Source organism: Perognathus longimembris, chromosome 3 (assembly GCF_023159225.1).
Source record: "Perognathus longimembris pacificus isolate PPM17 chromosome 3, ASM2315922v1, whole genome shotgun sequence".
NCBI classification, from domain to species: domain Eukaryota; kingdom Metazoa; phylum Chordata; class Mammalia; order Rodentia; family Heteromyidae; genus Perognathus; species Perognathus longimembris.
The window spans coordinates 73,770,532-73,797,951 of NC_063163.1; the positions used below are offsets into that span (position 1 = coordinate 73,770,532).

Consider the following 27,420-nt stretch of genomic DNA (forward strand, 5'->3'; position numbering starts at 1 on the left):
GCCTGCCGGGTTTGGGGTGTAGTTTGACTTCTGGAGGGAGGAGGGGAGAAGGGCAAGGCCGCCTCCCTGATCCCTGTGTCTGTCTGTCCACCGTGCTCAGTCTCTCTCTCTTTCTCAGCCTCCCTCTCCCCTTTCTCTCTGTCTCTTCCAGTAGTTTCTTGGAGGCAGAAGACCCCGGCTTTCGGAGTCAGGCCCATGGGTGTGCACGTCCTCCTGGGTCTCTGACCCCATGCGCTCGCCGCTCAGTTATGACGCTCTGCCTCGCCACAGCTTGGGGTCCCCGGGGGCCCCCGACACTCCCGAAGCCCCGCGGGCCCCGGTGATGGCCAGCTGGGAGAGGCCCGTGCTGAAGCGGCGCGGCGGCGTGGTGGACCACCGCGATGCGGTCCTCGCGCACCAGGCCCACAAAGTCCGCAGCACCCCGCAGGCCAGGAGGAGGAAATGGGAGTGAGTATGCCCCGCACCCTGGGAAAGGGCAGGGGGCTTGGTCCTGGCAACCTGGGGGACACTGATTTCTGCAGATGGGACGCGCTGGTGAGCCTCACTACATCCTTGCTGCTTGTGGGGTGTAGGAACAGCTTCCTCCGGCCGCCATGTCTATAAGTGGGGGTCCAGGTCTGTGAAGGAGGGTGGGCCCTCCCTCTCTGTCAGTTATTCCTCCCTCCTCCCCACAACGTGAGTCTTGTGGGAGGGCGTGGGGGGCAAGCATTGGCCTGGGGTTCTTGGGGGGGGGGTTTGGGGGCTCTCCTGAGCTTGGCTGTAGGTCAGGTTGCTTGAGAATTGATGGTGGGTTTTGTAGGAAGGCCTTACCTGCTACTTGGCTCTTTTCCCAATTGGGGGACATGCAATGTTGCTTTTCTTCTGTAAAGACTCAGAGGTGGACCCTCTATTCCTGAGCAGATACCTGGGGTGTGGGCTGTAAATTTGAATAGGAGCCATCAAACCAATTTGTCCATAACCCACACCCACACCCACCCAATAATGTGTCCATCTGTCATCCATCCACCTATCCTCCCAATAATATATCCATCTATTCATCATCTATCATCCATCTACCCATCCTCCCAATAATATATCTATCCATCCATCCATCCATCACCCATCCACCCATCCACTATCCATCCATGCATTCATCTATCCATCCACCCAATAATATACCCATCCATCCACCCATCCATCACCTATCATCCAGCTACCCATCCACTCTATAATATATGCATCAATCATCCATCTGCCATCATCCGTCCATTCATGTATTATCTATCCAACCATTCACCCAATAGCATCCATACATCCATCATCTATCACCACCCCACCCACCCATTCACTCAATAATATATCCAGCCATCATCCATCCATCTGTCATCCGGCATCCATCTTTTTTTGGTTTTTTTTGGCCAGTCCTGGGGCTTGGACTCAGGGCCTGAGCACTGTCCCTGGCTTCTTTTTGCTCAAGGCTAGCACTCTGCCACTTGAGCCACAGCGCCACTTCTGGCCATTTTCTGTATATGTGGTGCTGGGGAATTGAACCTAGGGCCTCATGTATATGAGGCAGGCACTCTTGCCACTAGGCCATATCCCCAGCCCCCGGCATCCATCTTTTATCCCCTCATCCATCATCCACACCTCCACCCACCCATCCAGCCAGCCATTCATCCGCCTTCCATCCACTCATCTACCATCCTTCCATCCATCTTCCCATTTGTCCATGTCTATCCATACACTCATCCATCCATCTGTTCACCAACTATCCATCCATTTGTCTGTCTATCCCTCAGTAATCCAGATGTGTCCATGCAGCTTCAGGGCGCAGCACCCATCCTGGAGTTTCCTCCCCAGCCAGGACTAGCCTCTGGGAGTCAGGCACCTTTGAAGACCATTTTCTGTCCTCTTCACAACCCTGTCGTGACTAGGTGGGAAAAAGCACAGATCTTAGTAGGGTTCTTGATTCCCATTGGCTGGAGGGTTGGGGATACAAGTGCCAGTCAGGTCTGGGAATGCTAGTGGTGTGTGTGTGTGTGTGTGTGTGTGTGTGTGTGTGTGTGTGTGTAAGACTTTATCAGGTTCAGGTTCATTTTCAGTTGGCCCTGGCTGAGCAGGACGGGGTCTTCCTGCTTCCCAGGATGGCTTCCTGGGGCTAGGCTGCCACCTGGTGGCACTTGGAGAGTCAACAGGAGGACTTCTGTATTTTCGAGCATTCCTCTGAACTGTTTCTGTCCTCTCCGTCCATCCTTCCATCCATCCATCTATCTATCCACCCCCACTCATCTATTCATCATCTATCAATCTATGCTTCCATCAATCATCTACACACCAACTCATCAGTCATCCACCGATCTGCCCATCAATCCCTTAATCATCCATCTACCTACCCATCCATCTATCCATCCAGCCATCTATCCATCCACTCACCAATCCATCAATTATCCATCTACCCATCCATCCATCATCTATCTATACATCCACTTGTCCATCCATTCATTATCTACCCATCCACCCACCCACTCATCCATCCATCCACCCACTCACCCATCTATCTTTTCATAAGTAACCAGGATGCATATTTGAGTAGCTTCACTATGGAACCCCATTTCAGGAGTGACCTTCACTGTCCTCCCTTCCCCCCTCCCTCTTCATTCTCTCCTCACTCCCTTCTCCTTTTGCCTTGAAACTCAATCAGTTCTTCTGTGAAAAACAATGCCAGGATTATTACAAGTCATTAGCACAGAATTTCTGAAAAGAGATTTTTTTTTAGGGAACAGAAAAGTGAATTAAGGCATCACAAAGCATTGCTGCCCAAGGAAAGTGAAGCTTCAATTTATATAGTTAGTGACTGTGCATGTCTAGTGGGTAGCCTTGTGCCAGGTAATGGACTGTGGAGTTCACAGCCTTGGGTTGGCTCAGTTCTGCCACCCTCCATCCCCCTTTCCTCCATTGTGGGGGGCCAGGCAGCCTAGAGAGGTCAAGTCTTTCATCCTGGGTGAGCAGCAGGACTGGGATTTGAACCCCAAGCTCTTAGACATCCAAATCCACACTTTTCTTTAATCACTGGATCAAAAGTTTGGCCACAGAATTGAGCAGTGTTTGGCTTCTAAATAACTCAGATAATTAAACAATCAAATTATAAACAAGAAGAGAAACATAGGCTTTTAGAATCAGGATGCATTACTTAATGTGTCTCTTTTCTCCTTTTTGGTCTTGCTGGGGATGGAACTCAGGGCCTTTGCACATGCTAATCGAGCCTTTAACCACTGAGCCACAACTCCAGTCTGAGGTCTCATTCCTACCACAAACTCCTGAGTAGTCAACCTGTGCCTCAGTTTCCATGTCTCTTCCTTTCTACGACCATGAAAAGAGTTACAGAGCACAGCTGTGGTCTTCAAACTTCTAACCTCTACCAGAAAAATAGGCATAGCATAGACTTTTGTGTTTATTTATAAATAGGCTACTGTTTCCCATATGTATGAGAAAATATACATAAAAATATTAGCTGGGAGCTCAGGGCTCGCACCTATAATCTTAGCTACTCAGGAGGCTGAGATCTAAGGATCAGCATTCAAAATCTGCCTGAAGGGCTTGGAATGTGGCTTAGTAGTAGAGTGCTTGCCTTGCATGTGTGAAGCCCTGGGTTCGATTCCTAATCACCACATACACAGAAAAAGCCAGAAGTGGCGCTGTGGCTCAAGTGGTAGAGTGCTAGCCTTGAGCAAAAAAAAGCCAGGGACAGTGCTCAGGCCCTGAGTTCAAGCCCCAGGACTGAGGAGGAAAGATTGTGAGATTCTTATCTCCAATTAGCTAGTAAAAAGCCAGAAGTGGCTCAAGTGGTAGAGTGCCAGTTTTGAGCAGGAAAAGCTAAGTAAGAGTATGAGGCCCTACATTCAAGTTCCAGCATCAGCACAAAAAATTAAACTTTGTCAATGAGATAGATAATAGTCTGAGATGGGTTTAATTTTGTATTTCTTTTCTTTTTTTTGTGGGTTCTGGAGCTTGAACCCTGCTCAAGGCTAGTGCTTGAGGATTACAGACATGAACTACAGTACCAGGCTTAATTTTGTATTCCTTGAGGCAAGGTCTCACTATGTACGATAGACTGGCTTTGAATGTGTGATCTTTCTACTTTCCCAGAGCTGGGATTCAAGGTGAGTCCACTATACCTGGCTTTTACTATTTTTGTTGTTGTTGGTTGTGGGGCTTGAACTCAGGGCCTGGACTCTGTCCCGGAGCTCTTTTGCTCAAGGACTCTACCAGTTTGAGCCACAGTGCCACTTCCGGCTTTTCGGTGGGTCATTGGAGATAAGAGCCTCATGGACTTTCCTGCATGGGTTGGCTTTGAACCATGATCCTCAGATCTCAGCCTCCTGAATAGTTAGGGTTACAAGTGTGAGCCACTGGTGCTTCTGGCTTTTATTGGTACAAAGCATTTTATCCTCCTGCTTTATGAGTTTGCCTCAACTATTTGAACATGGGGAATCTTTGAGAGCCTTTTATTCTGGAAATGTTCAAATCCACTGAAAGCAGAGAGATGAGCAAACCACATACCCATCCCCCAAATGTAATAGTGGTCAGGATTTTCTCAGCTTTGTACCATAGCCTCGTTTCTTCTTTCTCATTCTCTGAGATAGTTTAAGGGAAATCCCAGAATTCATGTCATTCTACGCCACTTCATGTGACCTCGCTCACGCACACAGATATCTTCTCAATATCATCCCGAGGCCATTTGTAAGGATTTTTCGTTTTGAGGCTCTGCCTTGCTATGTAACCCATTCACGATCTTCCAGCCCCAGCCTCCTCAGAGCTGGGATTACAGGTGTGCACTCCCATGCCTAGCTCATCTCTCTCTCCAAAGCACACTGGAGTGGGCAAGGGACACTCTGGAGCCTGTCACAAATGGAGACATCAGCTACTCTTTACTCTTCCTCCTCCTCCTGCTCCTCCTGCTCCTCCTGCTCCTCCTGCTCCTCCTGCTCCTCAGATCTCAGCTTCCTGAGTGACTGGGATTAGAAGCCTGGGCGCTCGGTTCGGTTCCGGGAGGTTCTCTGAGGCCTGGGCCTGGGCCTGGGCTCTGGGCCGCAGTGCCGAGCCTGGACAGCAGATGGCGCTGTGGCCCAGGCTGGGCAGAGCGCACCGACCCGCGCAGCCTCGGAGAGGCTGGGGCGATGCTCCGTCGCCAGCCAGCGAGTGCTGAAGCCCTGGGTTCCAGCCTCGGTCCCGCAGGCTGGAGCCAGGGGCGTGTGAGAAAGCTCAGTGGTAGAAGGCATTGCTCAGTGGCATGGGCGTGGCTTGGCAGCAGGGGCAGGGCTCAGTGCTAGGCGTGGCTTGGTGAGTGTATGGCTCAGTAGTAGGGTGTGACCAATAGGGGAGGGGCTTGTCAGTGGTCCTGGCTCAGAAGTAGGCGTGGCAAAGTGATAGGGGAGGGGTTTAGCCGTAAGTGTGGCTCAGCAGTAGGGGAGTGGCTTGGTAGTGGGCGTCTCTCCTCAGGAGGGAGTGGCCTAGCGTTATGGGCATGGTCACTCAGTAGGCGTGGCTTAGCAGCAGAGGTGTGGCTCAGTGGTAAGCATGGCTTAGCAGTGGGGGTGTGGCTCACTCAGCACTAGGGTGCTGAGGGGCGTGGCTTGGCAATGGGCATGGCTATGTAGTAGGGCATGGCTTTGATATAGGTATAGTTTGGTTGTGGGCGAGGCTCAGCAGTAGGGCGTGGCTTTGGGGATAGAGGCGTGGCTTTAGTGGCAGTGCTTGCCTAGCCAGTGCGTTGTCCTGAGTTCAAATACCAGTACTGCTGAAAGGAAAAGAAAATATCCGTTGAGTTATGATAAAAAAAAAATTAAATACAATCCAAACCAAAGTCATAGCACAGGGAATGGATTCCTAGGCCAACGCAGAATTATGCTCGCATGATTCACGGTTTGGATTCTTTTTCACCTGGCTTCCGCGACGTCCTGTCTGCATTCAGAGCAGACACGACGCAGGCGCACGTGGGTCCAGTTGGTTGTTCAAATATTAAAATATTTTCCGCACCAGTTAGTAAAAACCTGTTTTCAGGTGCCCCTTGAGAGAGTCTCGCCCTTCCTGGGTTATCTTTCAGGTCCTGACCCTTCAAATCTAGGGGTCCTGTCTCTTGTGCCCACCATAGACCAAGATCCCCCCTCCCCTCAGTAACCATTTTGATGCAGAAATGGAAAAGTATCTCTATAGAATCTCCCAGATGCCTTAACCTAATACAGTGTAATTTCCATGTCAACAGTCACACTGTATTATTTAGGGAATGAGAAGAGTCAAAGTCTGAGCTAGGTGTAGTTATTTCTGTCTGTAATCCCAGCCATTTGAGAGACTGAGATCATAAGGATTGAAGTTCAAGGCCAGCTGAAGAAAGCTGCTGAGAACCCATTTCAGCAGAAACAGCTGAGTGGTATGGTACATTTCTGTCCTTCCAGGTATGGCCAAGACATGCAAATTCAAGGATCACAAATAACCAGCTCCCCAAAGGACTGGAGGTGTTGCTCACATGGTAGAGCACTTGTATAACAAGCATGAAGTCCCGAGTTCAAAAAACCATACCACCAAAAAGACAAAATCTTGACATGTCCAGCCAGATGCAATTATTGCTCCCAGATAGTTTCAAGGTATAGTTGGTTGATGCTAAACACACAGATATGCCCAGATCCAGAGATCTGTGTTCCCCTTAACTCTGAAGTATTCCACTGGTCAGAGGTGAGTCCTCAAGTTCAAGAAATCCCACAAAGTCATGGAGGTGGAGACCAGGGCATGAATGTTGCCTGCTACAAGCTGGTATTTTCCTCAGTGCTGCTGCTGTAGGAGTCTTAAGCTTTGTCATAATTGGTTCCCCTTGAGAAAGGTTTTAGGAAAATCCAAGACACTCCAGAAATCTCTCAAGTCACCAGGTCATGCTGGTGGGACTCTGAGTCCCTTCTCTGTTTGAAGTATCTGAGCGGAGTCTGAAGATCAGACATGTTGGAGGTATCCTGGAATACCACCCCCCATCTTGAGGGTCTGGTTACCCCCAAACCCTCCCCCCCATCCTTCCATTCTTGGGGATCATCATGATAGTTGAGCCCAAGCATGGGGGGTGGGGGGGGGAAGCCAGGAGCAGAGGATGGAGGCAGCTTCTAGGTTGCCAGGGTGACACTTGAATGACAACCCTAGGGCATCTGTGAGGGCCGGTCAAGCAATGATTGGCAGGTGAGTTAGCCAATTGAGTGTGTGTATGGGAAGCCAGCCTTGAAAGTGGGCTGTGTGATCCCATACCCTGGGGACCAGAAGGAGGAGGGGTGATCTGACTCTAGTTGAACAATATGGCCATTACTCCAAAGAAAGCTGGTGGCTGCCCATTCGAAATGTGCACTCCATTTGACTAAATCTTTTGATATTTGGAGAAAAGGCAAGAAATTCATCCCTTGTGTATCATCTCCTGACTCACTCTTAATATATTTATATCCTAATATGTAAATGGATAAAAAAAAGCAATTTGAGACATCTGCTCTCAACCTCTAGTAGTAAATATAAATAGTAGTTATTGATTTGATTGTACATTTGTGTGTGTATGTGTGTGTATGGCAGGGATGGCACTTGAACTCAGGGCCTAGCTGAGCTTTTCTTTGCCCAAGGCTGGTGGTGCTTTACCACTTAAAGCGCAGTTCTACTTCTGGCTTTTGGGTGGGTAACTGAAGATAAGAATCTCGTGATTTTTTTCCTGTCCAGGCTGGTTTTGAACTTTGGTTCTCAGATCTCAGCCTCCAGAACATCTAGGATTACAAGTGTGAGCCACCAGCTTGGCTTCTTTATTCATTCATTTTTATGTTCTGAGCTATGGTCTGGCTTTGTAGACTAGGCTGGCCTGGAACTCTCGATTCTTCTACCTTGGTCACTCCAGTGCTGCGATTACAGGTGTGTACTACCATGCCCAGATAAATGTGTTTAATAACCACACACACACACACACCCTAGTGACAGAGCTAACAATTCAAGACAGTAATGAGGTAGTGGAATTTCCCAGCATGTGTAATGATCGCACTGTGACACACAAATGTAGTGTCTGTTGGTGTGAAAGTTGCAGCGCTGTGGGCTGCTAACCTCCCGTGCTGCTGCAGCTGCAGCGAGAGAAAAATCAAGATGGGACTTAAAAAACAAACAAACAACTTTTTTTTTTCGGATTCACATTTGTAAACTTTCCGAATAAAAAAGAAAGTGCTTGCCGGGCACTGGTGGCTCACGCCTGTCATCCTAGCTACTCAGGACACTGAGATCTGAGGATTGTGGTTCGAAGCCAGCCCAGGTAGGAAAGTCCCCATGAGACTCTTATCTCCAATTAACCATTAAAAGAAACAAAAACAAAAAATCCTGGAAGTGGCGCTGTGGCTCAAAGTGGCAGAGCACCAGCCTTGAGCAGAAGAGCTCAGAGACAGCGCCCAGGCCCTGAGTTCAAGCCCCAAGACCAACCAAATAAATAAATAAATAAAGTTCCATGTTGTCTGGGGCCATGGAGCCAGGGGCCATCAAAAGGCTGCCATTTCTATTGGGAATCTGCCTTTTCTCCTGGGAGTCACGGGCCATTGAGAAGAGAACTTAAGGTGCTGGTGAAGGTAATATTGTTTTATTGACCGAATCCCCTCTGGTTTGGTGGTGGATCATGGAAATGTAGCCTTTACTTTCCTGTGGGGCCTGGGTGGAGGGGTGGGAAACAGTGATAATTAAGTCCAAGTGTAGACAAGTACCCTCAGATCAAGGCTACAAGGAGAGATGTTTGTAGGGGTGATCATGGAAGGGACTGAAGAGGAGACACAGGGAGGACCTCTCATACCCATTGGGGAATAGGGGTGCCAGGCCAGGGGCTGGAGTGGAGCTCAGTTGTAGGGTGTTTGCCTGGCAGGTGGCAATCATTCTAAGGGAGAGCAAGTGCAAAGGTCCTGGGGCCACATGATGAGCCTGGCTTGCTCTGGGAGAGGAAAGGAGACTGGTGGGGGTAACGTGAGGTGACTTGGGGGTGAGGGCACTGCCCAGCAGTGTGTTAACATGCTATGTTTGAGCCAGGTGTGGTGGCCATATACTCCTGTAATCTTGCCACTCATGAGGTGGAGGCTAAAGGATTGTGAGTTCAAGGTCAGCCTGAGCTACATATTGATACTGTCTCAAAACAAACAAAATAAAAACAACCTTCCAAGGGCTAAGGGGCAGTTTGGTCGCAGATCATCTGTACTCAATAGCCTGTCTTCAAAAAAGTTGGTTTTCGGTGTGCGTGTGCTTAAGTTAATGCTCATATTTCTCAACCACCTGCTGTCTGCACACCGAGGAGGCCCCCGAATCGACTTCGAAAAGCCCAAGAACCAGAGCCCCACAGTTGAAGATTTGTCTCATACCCCGCTCTCCCGGACGCTAACCCAGATTTTCCCTAGATCCTTCTCCCACCCCCTACTGTACCCAACTCAAGACTGAGTGGCATTAATTTAAGCGTGCAAGCCCCGCCCCATGGCCTAAGCACCTCCCACAAAGCCCCGCCTCTTAAAGACACCATCAATCGGAGAAGCAAGCACATGGAATTTTGTTTTTGTTCTGTGTGTGTGTGAAACACATTTAAACCATATCCCAACGTCCCTGTCATCTTGTGGAAACCATCAGTTGTTAGTTTACTAAGGATTACAGCTAACTATAAAGAAAAGGAGGAAAAAAGACCAAATTGCTAACGTCCTCTGGTCACATGACCACACTGCGTTGCAAGGACTCCTGGGAAATGTAGTCCGTCCCCGTGCCCAGGATGTGGGCGGACAGAGCGGCCTCTTCCCTCCAGGATGAGCGAAGGTGACTGAACCAGGACAAGCCCTTGACAACTTTGATTTGTCAGCTGCTGGAATTCGCGGGCGAGAGAGCCCTGTTCCCAATCACGTCCGTCTTTTCCCCTAGGTGACCCCAAAATCTCCTTTCTGCCTTATTCCCGGGAGCCAAGCTGTCTCGTCATGAACTCTCTCTCTTGTTGAATTCTAAGGTGCAGGAAAAAAAAAAAAAAACCAACCTAAAAACAACCACCAAAACAAAACAAAACAAAAAATAACCCCAACAAACCAACCCAACCTATTTTTGCCTTTCGTTTGGATGACGCAGATTTCTTATGTCTTCATCCAGGGATTCACTGTGTAGCCCATGCTGGCCTGGAATGCAAGGTCCCCCGGCCTCTACCTCCATGAGTGCTGAGATTACAGGCATGCTCTACTATGCCCAGCCGAGAAGATTCTTTAGAGGGTTAATTTTATTTTATTTTTTAGGTGAGCTCTGCTTTCATTTGGGCTATGTGTGGCTTGTTTGTGAAGTTTATGCTTCATGCTTTGGGGATTGCTCGCCTTTTCTCTAGCGGAGGCAATGGTGTTAGGAATCGTTGTAGCTGCCCAGACAATGACTCCAGAACCATAAAAACTGGTTCATCTTACTTTCTGCTTGGGAAGCAGTTTTTTTTTTTTCTTCCCTTCCACCCAGCATCTTTCTCGCCAGTTCTGAGCTCTCCTCTTCCTCCCCCTACTGGAAGGCTTTTCCAAAGCTTTTGGATTAAAAAAAAAGAAAAAAAAAAAAAAAAGAGCTGAGGCCGGTGTCTCAGAAGTACTCTGCAGGCTGGCAGGCGAGGCAGAGTTGCTGAAGACAGCTCCAGCTTGTCCTGTGCAGGTGACAGCAATCTGAATGTTCAGGAAAAAAGAAAGAAAGTAAATATTGATGGGGATAGAACCTGGAGCCTGGCACATGATTGGCAGGGGCTCACTCCGGAGCCCCACCCCTACTACCGAGCCACACCCACCAAGGACCCAAGACCCCTACAGCACAGCCACATTTGAGTGCTATGGTTGGACTCATTGAGGAGCCACAACCTATTGCTGAACCTTATGCTAATGTTAACCACGCCCACAACGTAGCGACGCCCAGCACCAGCTATGCCCTAACACAAGCTATACCCCCACCACGAGCCACGCCCCGCATAGGCCACGCCCCAGGGACAGGCCACGCCCACCATCTTTAACCCAAAGACCAGTTTTTTTTAAGGCATGAGCTGGGATTGTTCCTTTCACAGCAGCTACAACTCCATGAGTTAATTATAAATTTGCTACCTTCCCCTCTGCTTATTATTGTTATTTACTTTTTGCCAGTCCTGGGGCTTGAACTCAGGGCCTGAGCACTGTCCCTGGCTTCTTTTTGCTCAAGGCTAACCCTCTGCCACTTGAGCCACAGCGCCACTTCTGGCCGTTTTCTGTATATGTGGTGCTGAGGAATTGAACCCAGGGCTTCATGCATAGGAGGCAGGCAGTCTACCACTAGGCCACATTCCCAGCTCCCCCTGCTTATTTTTATTTCCCTTCATCCCTACAATACATTATCCAGGTCAAGTGTGAGCCAGGTGCGGGGCTGGCAGTTTCTCCCTCCCTCCCATGTGTCCCTCCTTTTCTCCTTTCCTTTTCTTTTTGTTGACACTGGAATTTGAACCCAGGGCCCCATACTTGCTAGGCAGGGGCTTTCCCAGTCCAGCCCTGCCTTAGCAAACTTCCTCATTGTCCCTTCTTTCCAGGGAGGAAGGAACCAGGTTAATTTGCAGGTGCTGGGCCTGAGTCCTTCAGGGCAGGGTGCCCGGGAAGCAAAGAATGCATGGATGGTGGAGGGCCGGAATTGGAAGCAGGCTTCAGGAATGGCTGTATCCATAGCATCATCTGTTTGAATTTGAAGTAGGGAGGCCTGCCATCAAGCCTGGGTTATTAGCTCTCTCTGAATAGCTCTTGTTTCAAAATGGCACATGGTGAGATTGTCCTACAGATTATTTTTTGTTGTTGTTGGTTGTGGGGCTTGAACTCTAGGCCTGGGCACTGTCCCTGATTTCAAGGCTAGCGCTCTACCACTTGAGCCACAGTGCCACTTCCACTGATCCTATTTTTTTTTTTAATGCTTTTGTTGTAGTTTGGTTTTTGGAGACAAGATCTCACTATATAGCCTAGGCTGACCTTGAACTCAGTCCTCTACCTTCAGCCTCTTGAAAGCTGGGAGGATAGGCAGGGGCCACCACAATGATTGACTACTTAAGTGATGGCCTGTAATTTATTAGGCAACTCTACTAATAAATATGTTAATCATTTCCAATGTCAACGCTGCAGGGTGTAGGTTTTAGTGAGATGTTAGCATGATGGTAACAATATTATGTTGAATGGCTGGATCAAAGAAAAAAAGAGTATTTTTTTTACAGGGATTTGAATTCAGGGCCTGCAGCTTGCTCAACTGCTCTTGGCAGAGCAAGAGCATTGCCACTTTGAGCCATGCCTTCAGCCTTGATTTTTATTTATTTTTTGCTGGTTTATTGGAGATAGTGTCTTTCAGATCTTTTTCTTTCTTTCCTTCTTTCTTTCCTTCTTTCTTTCTTTCTTTCTTTCTTTCTTTCTTTCTTTCTTTCTTTCTTTCTTTCTTTTCCCAGGCTGGCCTTGAACTGTGATCCTCCAGGTCTCAGCCTCTTGAGTAGCTAGGATTACAGGCATAAGCCACAACGCTCAGCCTGTAATTCTGTTTGTTTTGTTTTTTGCCAGTCCTGGGGCTTGAACTCAGGGCCTGAGCACTGTCCCTGGCTTCTTTTTGCTTAAGGCTAGCCCTCTACCACTTGAGCCACAGCGCCACTTCCGGCTTTTTCTATATATGTGGTGCTGAGGAATCGAACCCAGGGCTTCATGCATACAAGGCAAGCACTTTACCACTAGGCCACATTCCCAGCCCTCCCAGCCTGTAATTTTGATGGTCACATGATTTGGCCTGGGAACTGCACAATGCCTACCCCAGCAGCCTGGTCAGCAAGGCCTGGAATGGAACCCTCTGGGCTTTTCTCCTATGATAGAGGAAAAAATGTCATCTTAGCGTGGCTTTTAATTGCTTTTCTTTTCTGGTGAGTAGAACTAGGTCCCTTGTCATCCGGATGAAGACCATTTGTATTTGCTGTGGCACTTGGAGATGTGTTTAGTGATGCGGGAGACAGGGCACTTGTAATTGGCTGTTGGGCTATTTTTACACTCGGCCCTGTCTGCCAGTCTACACATTCTCATTATGGCCTGGCTTGATTTTTAGCCTAGAAGCTGCATTGTTACCTGTCCAGTTTGCATTTGAAGCAAGCATCACCCTGGGGGTTGTGGTTGTGTGTTAGGGTTTTTCTGTTCTCCTTGCTTCCCCTCCATCCCTCCCACCATACTATCTGCTCACCCCAAAGAAAACTCAGAGACCATGAAACAAAGAGGAATGATACTGCACATCTGGAAATGACCAGCTTTACAACTGTCAACATCACAGCCATCCCTGAGTTCCTCCCCACTCGTGGATTCACATTGAGCCACTGGAGGGAGGAATTCACCCACCCACTCACCCATCCATCTATCCATCTATCAATCCATCATCCATCTACTCATTCATCCATCCACCCACCCATTCGTCCATCCATCCACCCATCCACCCACCCACCCATCCACCTATGCAACCATTTGCTCATCCATCCACTTGCCCATTCATCTTTTAATCAAACCACCTACCCATCCATCCATCCATCCATCTATCCATCCACTCATCCATCTATGCATCCACACACCCATATACCATGTCCATCCATCCACCCATCCAAACATCCATCCATCCACCCAACCATCCATTTATCAATCTACTCATCCATCTATCTATTCAGCCACACACTGACCTACCTATCAACCATCTACCCACTCATCCATTCATCTATCCATCCATCCATCCATGCACACATCTATTCACCCACCCACCCATCCATCCATCTACCCATCCATCGTCTGTCCATCCACCCATCTGCCCATGCATCCATCTGCTCATCCATCCTCTTGCCCATCGACCCACCTCTTTATCCATCTACTCATTACCTATCTATCCATCCATTTATCCAATCACCCATCTATCCACTTATCCATCTAGCTACCCATTCACCCATATTCTCACATGAATTCCTCGTCATCTCCGAATGCCATTAACATGTAACTTGAGGGGTGTGGTGTCCATCATATAAAGATTTGGGGGACATAGTCAAGTCATTACCCAAAGATGGGAAGTTTAGACACTGAGGAGGAGACAAACTCTCTTTAAAACATGTCAGTAGGTTGCACTGTTATAGAAAGAGGACATCAGAGGAGATTACAAAGTCTTGCTACTGTAACAATCAAGTCCTGAGCTCTCCATGATTGAACACTGTGACCTTGGCTCTGCCACTCCACTGTCCAAGATGGTGGCTGTGTTAGATGGGATAAGGGATGCTGGCTGCTGTGAGAAATAAGCCCTGCTCCTCAGGAATGAGAAACAGCAATGCCCTCTTGCTCTCCCAAGGGGTCCCCTTCTCCTTCTTCCTTTCTCCTTCCCTCCTCCTCTCTTTCTCTCCTTCCTTCCATTTCCACAAACACTGGACATGGTTTTGCCCAGGGTATGAATCTCGGCTTATTTTTTTTCTCTTTCAAACGTCTCCCTAAGTCCTTGGTCCTTTCCCAGTATAATTGGTTATTGTTTCCCTTTGGCGTCCCTAGGCAAGAGAGAGAGAGAGAGAGAGAGAGAGAGAGAGAGAGAGAGAGAGAGAGAGAGAGAGAGACAGAGAGACAGAGAGACAGAGAGACAGAGAGACAGAGAGACAGAGAGACAGAGAGACAGAGAGACAGAGACAGAGACAGAGACACAGAGTGAGACAGAGACAGACAGACAGAGACCTAGCCATGGAACACTAATTACTAGGCTGGCTGATATTGTTATTTGTGAAAAAGAGCCTTCATAAAACTCCAGATAGCATCACTCCATTGCGAACAAATGTTCCTTCTCTGCCCGACTGGACTCCTCCATCTCTCCCTCCCCTTCTCTCTGTCTCCATCCTTCTCTCTCACTTTCTCAGTTCCTGTCTCTTTGTGTCAGTCTCCTCTATTGTGTTGTGACAGATCCATAAAATAATAAAAGTTATTGTCCTTGTCAACATTACAATTGAGCTATTTGTGACAGACTCGTTTCACTAGTACCTCTGGAAGACCCATGTCCAGTTTTGGTGTTAACATGTCCTGTGGAGCAGGTGCTCAGTCAAAAGGGCTAAGGAATCAGCACCCAGATGTTCCCGCACCTTCTTCCATGTCTTCCACGTCTGACTTCACCCACTGTGTTGTGTGTCTCTCTCCAAAGTCCCTGTCCCAGATGCCATCTTCTCTACCACCTTGGGCGTTGCTGCCTGTTCCTCCTGGCTTCATCCTCCCACACTGCTGGGATGACAGGGGCTCTCCACCACACCCAGTTCTTTTTCCTGTTAAGATAGGGCTTTGGGGTTGGGAATGTGGCTTAGTGGTAGAGTGCTTGCCTAGCATTCATGAAGCCCTGGGTTCAATTCCTCAGCACCACATAATCATAAACAGAAAAAGCTGTGAGAATGGGCTGGGGATATGGCCTAGTGGCAAGAGTGCTTGCCTTGTATACATGAGGCCCTGGGTTCAATTCCCCAGCACCACATATACAGAAAACGGCCAGAGGTGGCGCTGTGGCTCAAGTGGCAGAGTGCTAGCCTTGAGCAAGAAGAAGCCAGGGACAGTGCTCAGGCCCTGAGTTCAAGGCCCAGGACTGGTCAAAAAAAAAAAAAGAAAAAACTGTGAGTGGCGCTGTGGCTCTGGTGGCAGAATGCTAGCCTTGAGCAAAAGCAGCCAGGGACATTGCCCAGGCCCCAGGACTGGCCAAAAAAGAAAAAAAAGATAGGGCTTTACAGAATTTTGGGCCAGGCCTTGAACTTCGATCCTCATAATCATCACTTCCTCAGTGGCCATGTGAACCATCGGGATGTCTGCCAGGGTCCTGGGAAACTGACTTACAGCTCCATCTTCCCTACTTCAGGCCTGGCTGGGTCCTCCAACAGAAGGGTGGCCTCCGGCCTGGGACAGCCACATGGCCACGCCCACTTCCTAACCACGCCCACTCGGAGTCAAGCCTCTTATGGAGCCCCACCCCACCGCAGCGACAGGACCACATCTACCTCAGAGCCATGCCCACATCCGGGCCACGCCCACCAAAGAGCCCACTTCTAAACCAGTCCCGCCCATCTCAGAACCCCGTCCCTATGGCTGAGTCCGGGCTCTACTGCTGGGCCACGCCCCACCTCGTGAGCCAGGATCCGCTAGTTAGAGCCACACCCACATCTGGGTCAAGGCCATCCCAAAGCCCTGCCACTCAGAACCACAAACCCCTCCCCATAACCACGCCCCCCGTCCCCTTGCGCTGAGCCACGCCCACCCGAGCCACACCCTCAGCCCTGCGTCTGGTCCCAGCTTGGTCTTTTCCGCACACAGCCTGCCCTTCTCCGGGCCGTTCTGTTCACCTCTGCACTCAGGTGCCCACAGCCGGCCAGGGTGGCGGCAGGACTGGGTGCTGGATTAAGTCGACGTCGCCCAAGGCGGAGACTGACTTTGCTATTCCTCACTGTGGTCCCTGTTGGCGTTTATTGGCTTTGAGAGCCACAGAAAGTTCATTCGGGATTTTTTTTTTTTGGCTTGGCAAAATTCCCAGAGAGCAGGATTTATCTAAACGAGCTAATATGCACCATTTGCAAATAATTATTAATAGATGTTTGTATTTTCATTCTTTATGAATACTGCTGTGGGGTGACTGCATAATCCCAGGGGGATGTGGTGGAGGGAAGTGTCCCTCCCGCCGCCCTGTCGCCCTGGCTGTCTTCCTTCCAGCTGATGGTGGCTCTGTCGTAGCTGCGATTAGAACCTCAGAGCTGTCTCGGTCTCCCCTCTGCCTCGCCCTCCATGGTTGTCTGCCCTGCCTTAGCAATACTTCCAGAAATATCTCACTCGGGACCCATGCCTCCTCACTGTTTCCCTCGTCTCCCACGTGCAGACGTGTCTTTCCAGTCCCCCATCTCCTGTTTGCCTCCAACGTGTGCTCTCCTGGCCAAGTAAGTGGATGCCGGGAACACCTGAGCCAGGTAACATGGCCCCCGCCCCCGGCTCCACGCAGAAGCTCTCCTGGTTCTTTCTCACTTCTGATCCACAGTGAAGTCTTCACTATGGTCCACAAAGACTCTCAGTCTCCCCCTCACTTGCCTCCCTACGGACCCAAGAGGCGCATTTCTGCCTCAGGGCCTTTACACACCCACTTCCCTCAGCCTAGAGCTCTTCTCTTCACATTTTCCTTCCTCATTTTCTTCAAGTTTCCACTTGAATGTGAAGCAATAGGTTCCACCCATCAGCATTTCCGGACCTCACGCATCCTCACCGATGGCCAATCATAGTCAACATTCATTGCTTATTTTTCTGAATTTAGCCTTCTCAAATCGCCTCATCCCAGGCTTTATTTTCCAGCTCCCATAATATACAATTTCCAGCCCAGAGTAGGTACTCAAGTGCATGGCTATAATCCCGACATGCGGAGCTGACAGCAAGTAAAGGCCAGTTTAGGGTACAGGAACTCTTGTCTTAAAAGACCCCAGTGGCCGGGAGGGGGGAATGAGGGAGGGGGTAACAAACAGTACAAGAAATGTATCCAATGCCTAACGTATGAAACTGTAACATCTCTGTACATCAGCTTGACAATAAAAATTAAAAAAAAAAAAAACAAGACCCCAGTGGCTCTAGGGGTGGTGGCTCACTGGTATGGGGGCGTGGCCCAGCCATGGGGGCGTGGTTCGGTGGCTCAGCAATCAGCTCATGGTGGAAGTAGGAGTGTGACCCTGTGGTGGTGGCAGGGCTCAAAGGCAGGGGGCGTGGCTCACTGGTGGGGGTGTGGCTAAGCCGTAGGCAATGTGGTTCAGGTTCTGAGTTTAAATCCCAGAAACATCCTCCCCACTTAAAAAAAAAAGTGGAGTTATCAGAGCTAGGGAAATGAATTCCCATAGCATAAAATAAAGGTCTTCAAGTAAGGCTGGGCTGCCTTCGTGTTGCTCAGTTACTGGCTTGATGATAGGTCAGCCAGGTCATTGGTTTTGAAATTATATTCACAGTTGCTTTAAGGTACATCTTGTGTCAGTTTTTGTTTTTTTTTTTTTTTTTTTTTTTTTTTTTTTTGGCCAGTCCTGGGCCTTGGACTCAGGGCCTGAGCACTGTCCCTGGCTTCTTCCCGCTCAAGGCTAGCACTCTGCCACTTGAGCCACAGCGCCACTTCTGGCCGTTTTCTGTATATGTGGTGCTGGGGAATCGAACCTAGGGCCTCATGTATCCGAGGCAGGCACTCTTGCCACTAGGCTATATCCCCAGCCCCAGTTTTTGTTTTTTTTTAAACAAAATCCCTAGGCTGGCTATGTATTAGCTTCATCTTACCATCATATAAGTAACCTGAGAAATCAACTTATGAAAGAGAATGAAAGGCTTTTGTAATTTTGGGGGGTTCCATTCCATGATCGAGTGAACTCTCTGCTTGGGTGTCCCTGGTGAGTCAACATATGCCATGGCTGGGGTCACTGGTAGAGCCAACCAATGACCTTATGATCCAGGAAGTGCATGGAGAAGAGGGAAGAGACTAGGGTTCCATCACCCCCTTCAAATCATGCCCCCCAATGGCCTTGCTTCCTCCCCTTTGGCCCCACCTCTTAAAGGTGCGGCCACCATTTCCACTCACAAGTGCCCTGCTCCCAGCTTCTGAACTTAAAAGTATATCCACACTAGAGCAGCTGCCAACTGGAAATTGTGCAAACTGTGAACCAAATGCCGTAGATGATGTTGCGTTAACCTTGAAATCTCTGTGGGCTTAAAGCTACCCATGCTCTCTTCTCACTTCCCCAACGTGTCCTCACACGTCAAGTGGGACCTCTGCCCTGTGGTATTTTTCCCTTCTGAATCCAGTCTTCAGGAGCCCTCACCATCTGCAGCTTGGCTGTGCAAGAGGAAAGCATGCTCTTAAGAGGAGCATTTGCTGCCTGATAGAACTTTCCTTGAAACTGTTCCATGAAACAGCTATCAGACATGTGTGACTTTTGAGGGTCAGAGATGTGGCCAGAGAGTACAGGTCAGGAATAGAGGCAGGGTGGGATTAGAGAGATTCGCACTAGCAACTTAATGACTCCTTTCCACCAAAACCTCATTGGCCAGAGCTAGTCACATGACCCAAGACAAAGGAGGTCATTGGTTAGAATCACATGAGCCCAGCCAATCACAAGGGGGTCAGGACCCCTCATTTTGCCATGTGCCTGCACAGGAAGAATTAGAACTATAAGGTGAAAGGCTGTAATGTCCTATCTCAGAGAGTAAGTTTTTGTAAATTCAGAAATATTAGCTTAAATTTTTTTTCTTTTAAAAAGTGCTCTACGGCTTGGATCTTGAGTGTTCCTGAAAGGTTTATGGGTTGAAGGGTGGCTTGGTCCCTAGCCTGAGGTGTGTTTGAGAGGGAGGTAAGGGACCTTTAGGGGTGGAGCCTTGTGGGAGGAAGTTGGGTTATTGTGGGCGTGGCCTTGAGAAGATATTGGGATCCTGGCTCCTTCCTGTCTCCCCCCCTTTCCCCAGCCATGAGAGGATTAGAGTTCTTCTGCCCATACCCTGGCCCCTCAGGCTGCGGGGCTGCCATAGGCCTAAGCCAGCAGCACCAAGCCACCTGCCCTAAAACTTCTGAAATCACATGCTAAAATCAAACTTTCCTTAAAAAAGCAATTAATGATGAGTTGTACAACGAACTTACAATTCCTTAAGTCAGACTATGAATATGATGCATGTTGGTCCATGTCACTCCTTTCTTCCTTCTCTCCCATTGCCTCCCCCATCCCTATCCTCAGATTACTTTTTTTTTTTTTTTCCAGTCCTGGGCCTTGGACTCAGGGCCTGAGCACTGTCCCTGGCTTCTTTTTGCTCAAGGCTAGCACTCTACCACTTGAGCCACAGAGCCACTTCAGGCTTTTTCTGTTTATGTGGTGCAGAGGAATTGAACCTAGGGCTTCATGCATGCTAAGCAAGCACTCTACCACTAAGACACATTCCCAGCCACTCCTCAGATTACTTTTTATAAGTTGATTATCTCAGGTATTTTTGTCACAATGATGTTAAAGCTAACATAGGAAGAGAAGGCTAAAAATTTGGGGGCTAGCTACTTAGGGGGCTGGATCCTGAGGATCACATTTTGAAGCCAGCTCAGGCAGTAAAGTCTGTGAGACTCTCATCTCCAATAACCTACAAAAAGAGCCAGAAGTAGAGCTATGGCTCAAGTGGTAGAACACTAGCCTGGAGCACAAAAACTCAGGGACAGTGCCCAGGCCCAGAGTTCAAGCCCCAGGATGGGGGAAAAAGTTGGATTTGTAATGTATTCATTATTTAGTTGTTATCTACTATTTCATAACAAATCACTGAAAAAGCTTAAGCAATTTTGAGGATCCATCTATCTGGCTGTACTGGGCTTTGAACTCGAGACCTTTTTCTTGCTAGACAGGTGCTCTACTACTTGAGCCACTCCACCAGCTCTTTTTTGTGTAGGTTATTTGTGAGATAATCTCTTGCTTTTTGTCCTGAGTTGGCCTGGACCACGATCCTCATACAGTTTCCTTATGTTTTTTGGGTGACAGATGCACGCTCTTGTGCCCAGTCATTGTGCTTGCATAGCAAGCATGCACCACCACACCCAGCCATTTGTTGAGATGGGGTCTCCTGGGCTTATTTTTGCCCAGGCTGGCTTGGAACCATGATTCCCTGATCTCCCCTCCCAAATAGCTTGAACTACAGGCTTGAGCTAGCAAGCAAGGCTGAGACCAGCTATTTATTTATTATCTTGCACTTTCTGCAGGTCAAGGGGCTGCAAGATGAGTTCAGTTCTATATGGGCTGCAGGTCGTCCTAGTTCCTTGTCATGTAGGCTTGCCCATGGTAAGCCCACAGCATGGCAGCCAGCTTCCTTTAGAAGAGAGGGAGAAAGGGAGGGAGGGAGGGAGGAGAAAAGGGAGAAAAGAAAGTAAGACAAAGAATAAAGAGCCTTGGGCTATGTGACAGTATCAGGATGTCCTATGAAAAGTGTGGAAACTCCTGGTGCATCTTTCGAGTTTTCTGTAACTCTAAAATTACTCCCAGGGCTGGGAATGTGGCCTAGTGGCAGAGTGCTTGCCTAGCACACATGAAGGCCTAGGTTCGATTCCTCAGCACCACAAATACAGGAAAAGCCAGAAGTGGTGCTGTGGCTCAAGTGGTAGAGTGCTAGCCTCCAGCAAAAAGAAGCGAGGGACAGTGCTCAGGCCCTGAGTTCAAGCCCCACGACTGGCCAAACAAACCCCACAAAAAACAGTCAAAAACAACCAAAACAAACAAAAAAGCCCTCCCAAACATAAGAGCTATTTAAAAAAATTAAATATCACTACTTAGGAGACTGAGATCTGAGGATCACATTCAAAGGCGGTCTGGGGAAGGAAAGTAAGTCCATGAGATTCAACTTCAATAAACTACTCAGAAAAATCTGGAAGTGGTACTGTAGCTCAGGTGGTACAGCACTAAGCCTTGAGCACAAAGAGGCTCAGGGACAGCGCCCAGGTCCTGAGTTCAAGCCCCAGGACCAGGAAAATAAATATTTAAACTAAATAAAAACCACCTAATATTAAGTCTATTATTGTCATGGGCATCTGTAGACTTGGAATCCAGGTGTGGACAAGTTAACTAACATGATTTTCTTTTAGTGCTATCAAACAAGGTATTATATGCTAAGGTGAGGGCTTTCACAGAGCCCAGCACCCACACCAACCACGCCCATGCCGGCCACGCCTCTGTCCTGTCCTACCACATTGACATACCCCTCAATGGAGCCGCACCCTTGCCGCGGAGCCCCCCCCCCCCCCACTATGGCCACACCACCAATTCTCCAGGGCTCCTGAGTCCAGGCTTGACGTTAGGGCTTGTCCACTTGTCCTCAGCCTGTACTCGGGGAGGCTTTGCTTCTCTCATAGAAGGACTATGGGGTACAGAGACAGACCGCATCTTTCCCAAATCACACAGCTCCTGGGTGCTGGAGTTATAAGATCTGAACTTAGGTCCGCGTCCAGAATTAGTGTTGCCTTACTTTTTTAAACTCTGTTAAGACACATGTTGTTGTTTAATTTTGCACTTGGACTGATAGTCATGTTTATTTTATTTAATTTATATTTGAGGCAAGGGTTTCCTATAATTAATTGGCCAGGCTGATCTCCAAGTCCCAATCCTCCTGCCTCTACCTTGTGAGAGCTGGGATTACAGGCATGCGTCACTACACTCAGCAGGGTTTAGGAGATCATTCCAGATAGGTATCTGAAGCAGAAGGCAGAGACCAAATGTCTTTTGGTAATCCATTCTGGCAACTCAACATGACTGGATTTGGTGGTAATTCTTTTAGTACTGCAAATAATGAGATTTAGTACTGAAATAAATGTTATTTATTCGAGGCATTTATTTCGAAGATGCTGGCTCGCTTCAATTGCGTAACAATCTCAAAAGCCAGTGTGGTAATGCCACTCCTGATTGATAAATTAACCCCCCTGGCTGGCAGATGTGTGAGAGATTAGAACCAATGTCTGGAGCGGGTTGCCAGTAGCCTGCTGTTCAATTGCTTGTCTGTAGACCTAATGAGATTCTAAATCTTTCTATCTGGGCAATGCTAGCAATTTGTATTATTGCTGAGGTCAAAGAACTACCCGTGCCTGTCATTTGAGGAGCCTGCAGGGAAATATCTCACCCGGGGCAGGCTCACTGGTGCACATCTGTAATACCAGCACTCTGAAGGCAGAGACAGGAGGATGGAGAGACTCAGGCTAGCCTGGGCTAAGGCACTGGGGAGACTGGCTCATCTGGTGACCCTCCCTCCCTCCCTCCCTCTCACCTCTGGCCTCTTCCTTTGAGGTGTGTAAGAGACAATGTCAAATGTGAGTGTTTTGAGACTGGATCCCCTCCCCACAGTCCCATACACCCCATTTATTATAGCTCCTATCAGACTTGGTTTAATCATTTAGTCCCTATTTGTTTATCTTTCCACTTTTTTTTTTTTTTACTATTTTGAGACAGGATCTCACTGCCTCAGTCTCATTTGGAGAGCCTGCTGCCTCAGCCTCTCGAGGATATGGGATTACAGGCATGAGCTACCTACCATCCCTGGCTCACTTTATTCATATGTGATGAGGTAGAACATCTTAGCACTAAGATTTTCTTAAATTTCATTTTAAAAAATCTTAAAAGAAAACAATCCTTAAAGCTAAGTTAATGTATATTACACCCAGAGTATGTTCCAAATCTACTCAAGTGTTTATGTGAGGAGTGTGGGGGAGGGGGTTAACTAGGCTTCAATTAGCGAAAACAGAAGAAAACCGTATTAGCCTGTCGTTCTCACTTAGAGGCTGTATTCATGTGTTGTGAAGCTCCAAGTTTTTTCTTGGGGAGACCACTTCAGGAGGCAGAATAATGTCTGAGAAGCCGGAGGATAGAATTTTTTGTAGACCACAAGCTGCCAGTCTTAGGGTAACCATTCTAAAGGCTTATATGATTATTTGAGGCAACCCAGATGTTAAACCCATGGCTAATAGATACACAAATGGTACTTGCTTTCCAGGGAATACTATACAGCCCAGAAAGTGAAGTAACCCCAGATGACATGGCTACAAAGGAGTCTAACAGACACATCATTGCCACAGAACATATGCCACCGGAGTCCATTTCTATACAAGTAAAAGAGAAGTCAGGCAGAATGGTACTGTTTATGACCGTGTAACAAAGTGATGAAAGTAGAAAGAAGTTAACAGCATAGAGCCAGGAGAGAGCAGTTGCAGGGCAGAAGGGGCAGGGATATGTGGGTGAATGTGGAGGTTCTGGGTAGCTGAGTGTAATCGGTTTCATATATGTTCATGTTACAACAACTTCTTAACCTGGCCTTTTATCTTTTATGCATTTTTTTGTGTTTATGGAATTTCCCAATAGGAAAAAAAATGGGGAAAAATCAAAGTGGTTCTGGAAATAACCCAACAGCATCCAAAGTCGAACACCCCAGCCAGGCGCTGGTGGTTCACGCTTGTCATCCCCGCTACTGTGGAGGCTGAGAGCTGAAGACCGAGGTTCAAAGCCAACTTGGGCAGGAAAGTCTGCCAGACTCTTATATCCAAGGAACCACCCCAAAAGCTGGAAGTGTGGAGCTGGGGCAAGGAAAAAAGTCAAGCAAGAATGAAAAGATTTTTTTTCAAGCCCCAGTGCCAGTGTGCATACACACAGGCATGCACACGCGTGTGTGTGCACGCACACACACACTGCCCAGAAGAAGTTAGAGCTTCTTCTAGTTAGCTCTAGAGCTAGTCAATTGTTCCTGTAATTTTCACAAAAGTAACCACAATCCTCCCCCCTCCCCCCTTCAGCTTTTATTTTAAGTCCTGGGGCTTGAATTCTCTCTCTCTCTCTCCCTTCTCTCTCTTCTTCTCTCCCTCTTCCTCTCTCTCTCCCTCTCTCTCTCTCTCTCTCCTTCTCTTCCTCTCTTCCTCTTTTCCATCTTGCTCAAGGCTGGTACTCTACCACGGGAGCCACAGCCGAACTTCCAGCTTTGCGTGGTTCATCAGAGAGAAGGGTCTCACAGACTTTCCTGCACCGAACTGGCCTCGAACCTGGCTCCTCAGATCTCAGCTTCCACTTGCCTTTAGGGGGACGGGCTGTGAGGGCCACCGAGGTCCGGTTGGCTTGTTCTAGCTTTCAAGACTCGCCTTTTCTTGCTGAACCAAGTTCCTTTGCGATCTGCCAGTTTGCACCTAGCTAGACGCGAACCCCCCACTTCTAATTTTAGCTTTCCGTGTCGTCCTCCCTCTCCTCCCGAGATGCCGGAGCATCTGGTGGCTTGGACGGAAACACCGAGGGAGGGGTGCGGGGGAGTGTGTGTGTGGGAGACAGAACGGCTTTCCAGGCTGCGGGGGGGGCACCCCTCTACCCCGGGCCTCCCCCTCCCGTCCCCGCACCCCATTAGTTGCTGACCATGCTTGTCCTGTCTTGGCTGCTTTGTTTTTATTTTTCTTTTCAAGGCTGCCCTGGGTGGTTTTTAGGGAATTTGGTAGCCAGGAGGGCTTGAGACCTCAGCACCCATTTTTTTTTTACCACGCTCCCCCAACTTTGCTTGCACCCCCTCCATACCCTTCTTATTTTATCCAGGCTCAGAGGAGGAGGGGGAGGAGGAGGAGGAAGGGGAGGGGGAGGGGAGAGGCAGTGGAAAGGCAGCAGGGGGGGAGAAGGCAGTTGGGGGGTAGGGGAGGAACCCAGTCCTGGCCGCATCTATTGCGGGGCGCAGATCTCTCCCTCTGCCTCCCCCTCCCCATCCTCCTCTCCCCTCTCCTCCTCCCTCCCTCCCCCGCCCGTGGGAATTTTCAGGATTTTTTTTTTTTAACCTCAAGATGAAGCTCCATCCTGGTGGTGGAGAGAATAGGGGCGCCCTCACCTGCTCCCAGGGGTCACGGGAGCCTCACAGGCAGCCGCTGAGGGTGCCTGAGAGCAAAACAAAAACCATATATATATATATATGTATATATATATATATATATATATATATATATATATATTCATTCTATTTCTTTTTAAACCCAGGACTCTGGAGAGCCTTGAGAGCTGCGGTTCCACGCTCCCCTTCCCTCCGCCTCCGGCTCTGTCATCATTATTATTATTATTATTATTATTATTACATTTGGGGAAGGGGCTATAGATCTTTCAAGGAGGTGACTTTATTTTTTTAGTTTTTATTTTAATCTCTCTTTCTCCGGATCTGAGAAAGTGGAGCAACACAGACACGAGGGTTTTTATGGTTTTTCTCTTTTAAATTTTTGTCTTTTCCAGTACAAACTTGGAATTTAAAAAAATATTTTATATTTTAAAATGTGAATTAAATGATGATGATAATTTTTTTTTTTTTTTAAACGGGCGGCCTTGCGCGTCCTGGGAATTGCTGGCTGCGGCCACCTTGTCCGGGGGAAGGAAGGGGGAGCGTCCTTTTCCCATAGCATCCAAGGTGTGGGTGCCTTGGGGCGCTCTCTCTCTCTCTCTCTCATTTATTTATTTATTTAAACAGATTCCCCCCTCTTTCTTTCTCCCCCCCGGAGTGGGTGGACTGGGGATTGCCTTCGATTCCTTGGCGGGTTATTTTCTGCCCGGCTGGCTCCCCCTCCCCTCTGCTGCCCTCCCTCCTCCCTCCCCTCCCCTCCCCCCTGCGGCCCCGCCCCGCCCCCGCGCGCCCTCCTCCCGCCCCTCCCTCCCTCCCTCCTCCTTCCCTCCCTCCCTCTCCGGGGTCAGCCGGGAAGAAGTCCCGAGCTGCGGCGGCGGCGGCGGCGGCGACTGCGATGCTGCTCCGGGGCTGGGGCCGGGCGGCGTCGGCCTTGTGAGAGCCCCGGAGCCCCCCGGCATCGCCCTCGCGAGCTGAGCCGCCGCCCGATGGGCTGGGCCCCGGGCTCCGCAGTGGCAGGTGCGGGCCGGGCGGGCGCGAGGCCGGCGCGGCGCGGCGGCGGGGGGACCTCGGCGATCGGGGGGATCTTTGCGATCGAGGAGATTCGTGGCGATCACCCCGGCGGCGCCTCCGCCCTCCGCAGCCCTCCGGTCGCCGCATCGCCCCGCGTCCCCTCGGCGGCGAGGATCTGATCGCTTTTCTCCTCTCCCGTGCAGAATGGCTCGCTTCGGAGACGAGATGCCGGCCCGCTACGGGGGAGGCGGCGGGGGCCCGGGGGCCGCGGCCGGGGTGGTCGTGGGCGCTGCGGGCGGCCGCGGAGCCGCCGGGGGCAGCCGGCAGGGCGGCCAGCCCGGGGCGCAGAGGATGTACAAGCAATCCATGGCGCAGAGGGCCCGGACCATGGCCCTGTACAACCCCATCCCCGTGCGCCAGAACTGCCTCACCGTCAACCGCTCCCTCTTCCTGTTCAGCGAGGACAATGTGGTGAGGAAATACGCGAAAAAGATCACCGAATGGCCATATCCTTTGCCACAGCCGGGCAGCTGCGCCTCCCCCCTCCCCGTCCTCCCCATCCCTCCTTCCATCCCTCGATTCCTCCATCCCTCCATCCCTCGATTCCTTCCTCCCTCCCTCCCTCCCTCTATCCTTCCATCCTTCCCTCCATCCTTCTACTCCTCCATCCCTCTATCCTTCCCTCCATCCCTCCGTCCCTCCACTCATCCACCCATTCATCCATCTATCTCTCCCTCCCTCCTTCCTTCCCATTTCCAGCCCTGAAAAGAGACCACAGGGGTTGATGGGAGGTGTGTGTGTGTGTGTGTGTGTGTGTGTGTGTGTGTGTATGTGGGGTCTTCCTGGGGTAAATCAAAGAACCCCCCCCCCCACACACACACCTTGGAGTAGAGCAAGGGATGGCTCCATCCTGGCTGTTCTGAGCCCTGGGGTGCACTTGGCAGTGAGCTAGGGGTGCTGAGTGCTGAGGACAGCGGAGAATCTGGTCAGGATGGATTCAGAAGATGATCCAGGCCCGAGGGGCGTGCGGGGGCCCTTGTGGGGT

The 27,420-nt window shown here is 49.4% G+C and overlaps 1 protein-coding gene across 1 annotated transcript in view; it reads left to right on the plus strand.

Annotated features, from left to right (window-relative positions):
• The first annotated feature begins 360 nt into the window (after positions 1 to 360).
• The window catches only part of Cacna1a (calcium voltage-gated channel subunit alpha1 A), a 177,937-nt gene continuing 150,877 nt past the window's right edge, over positions 361 to 27,420 (plus strand). Inside the window, exons 1-2 of the mRNA XM_048342419.1 lie at positions 361 to 447; positions 26,579 to 26,881. Of these exons, the coding sequence (XP_048198376.1) occupies positions 26,580 to 26,881 (302 nt within the window). The 5' untranslated portion in view covers positions 361 to 447; position 26,579. The remainder of the gene's footprint in view (positions 448 to 26,578; positions 26,882 to 27,420) is intronic.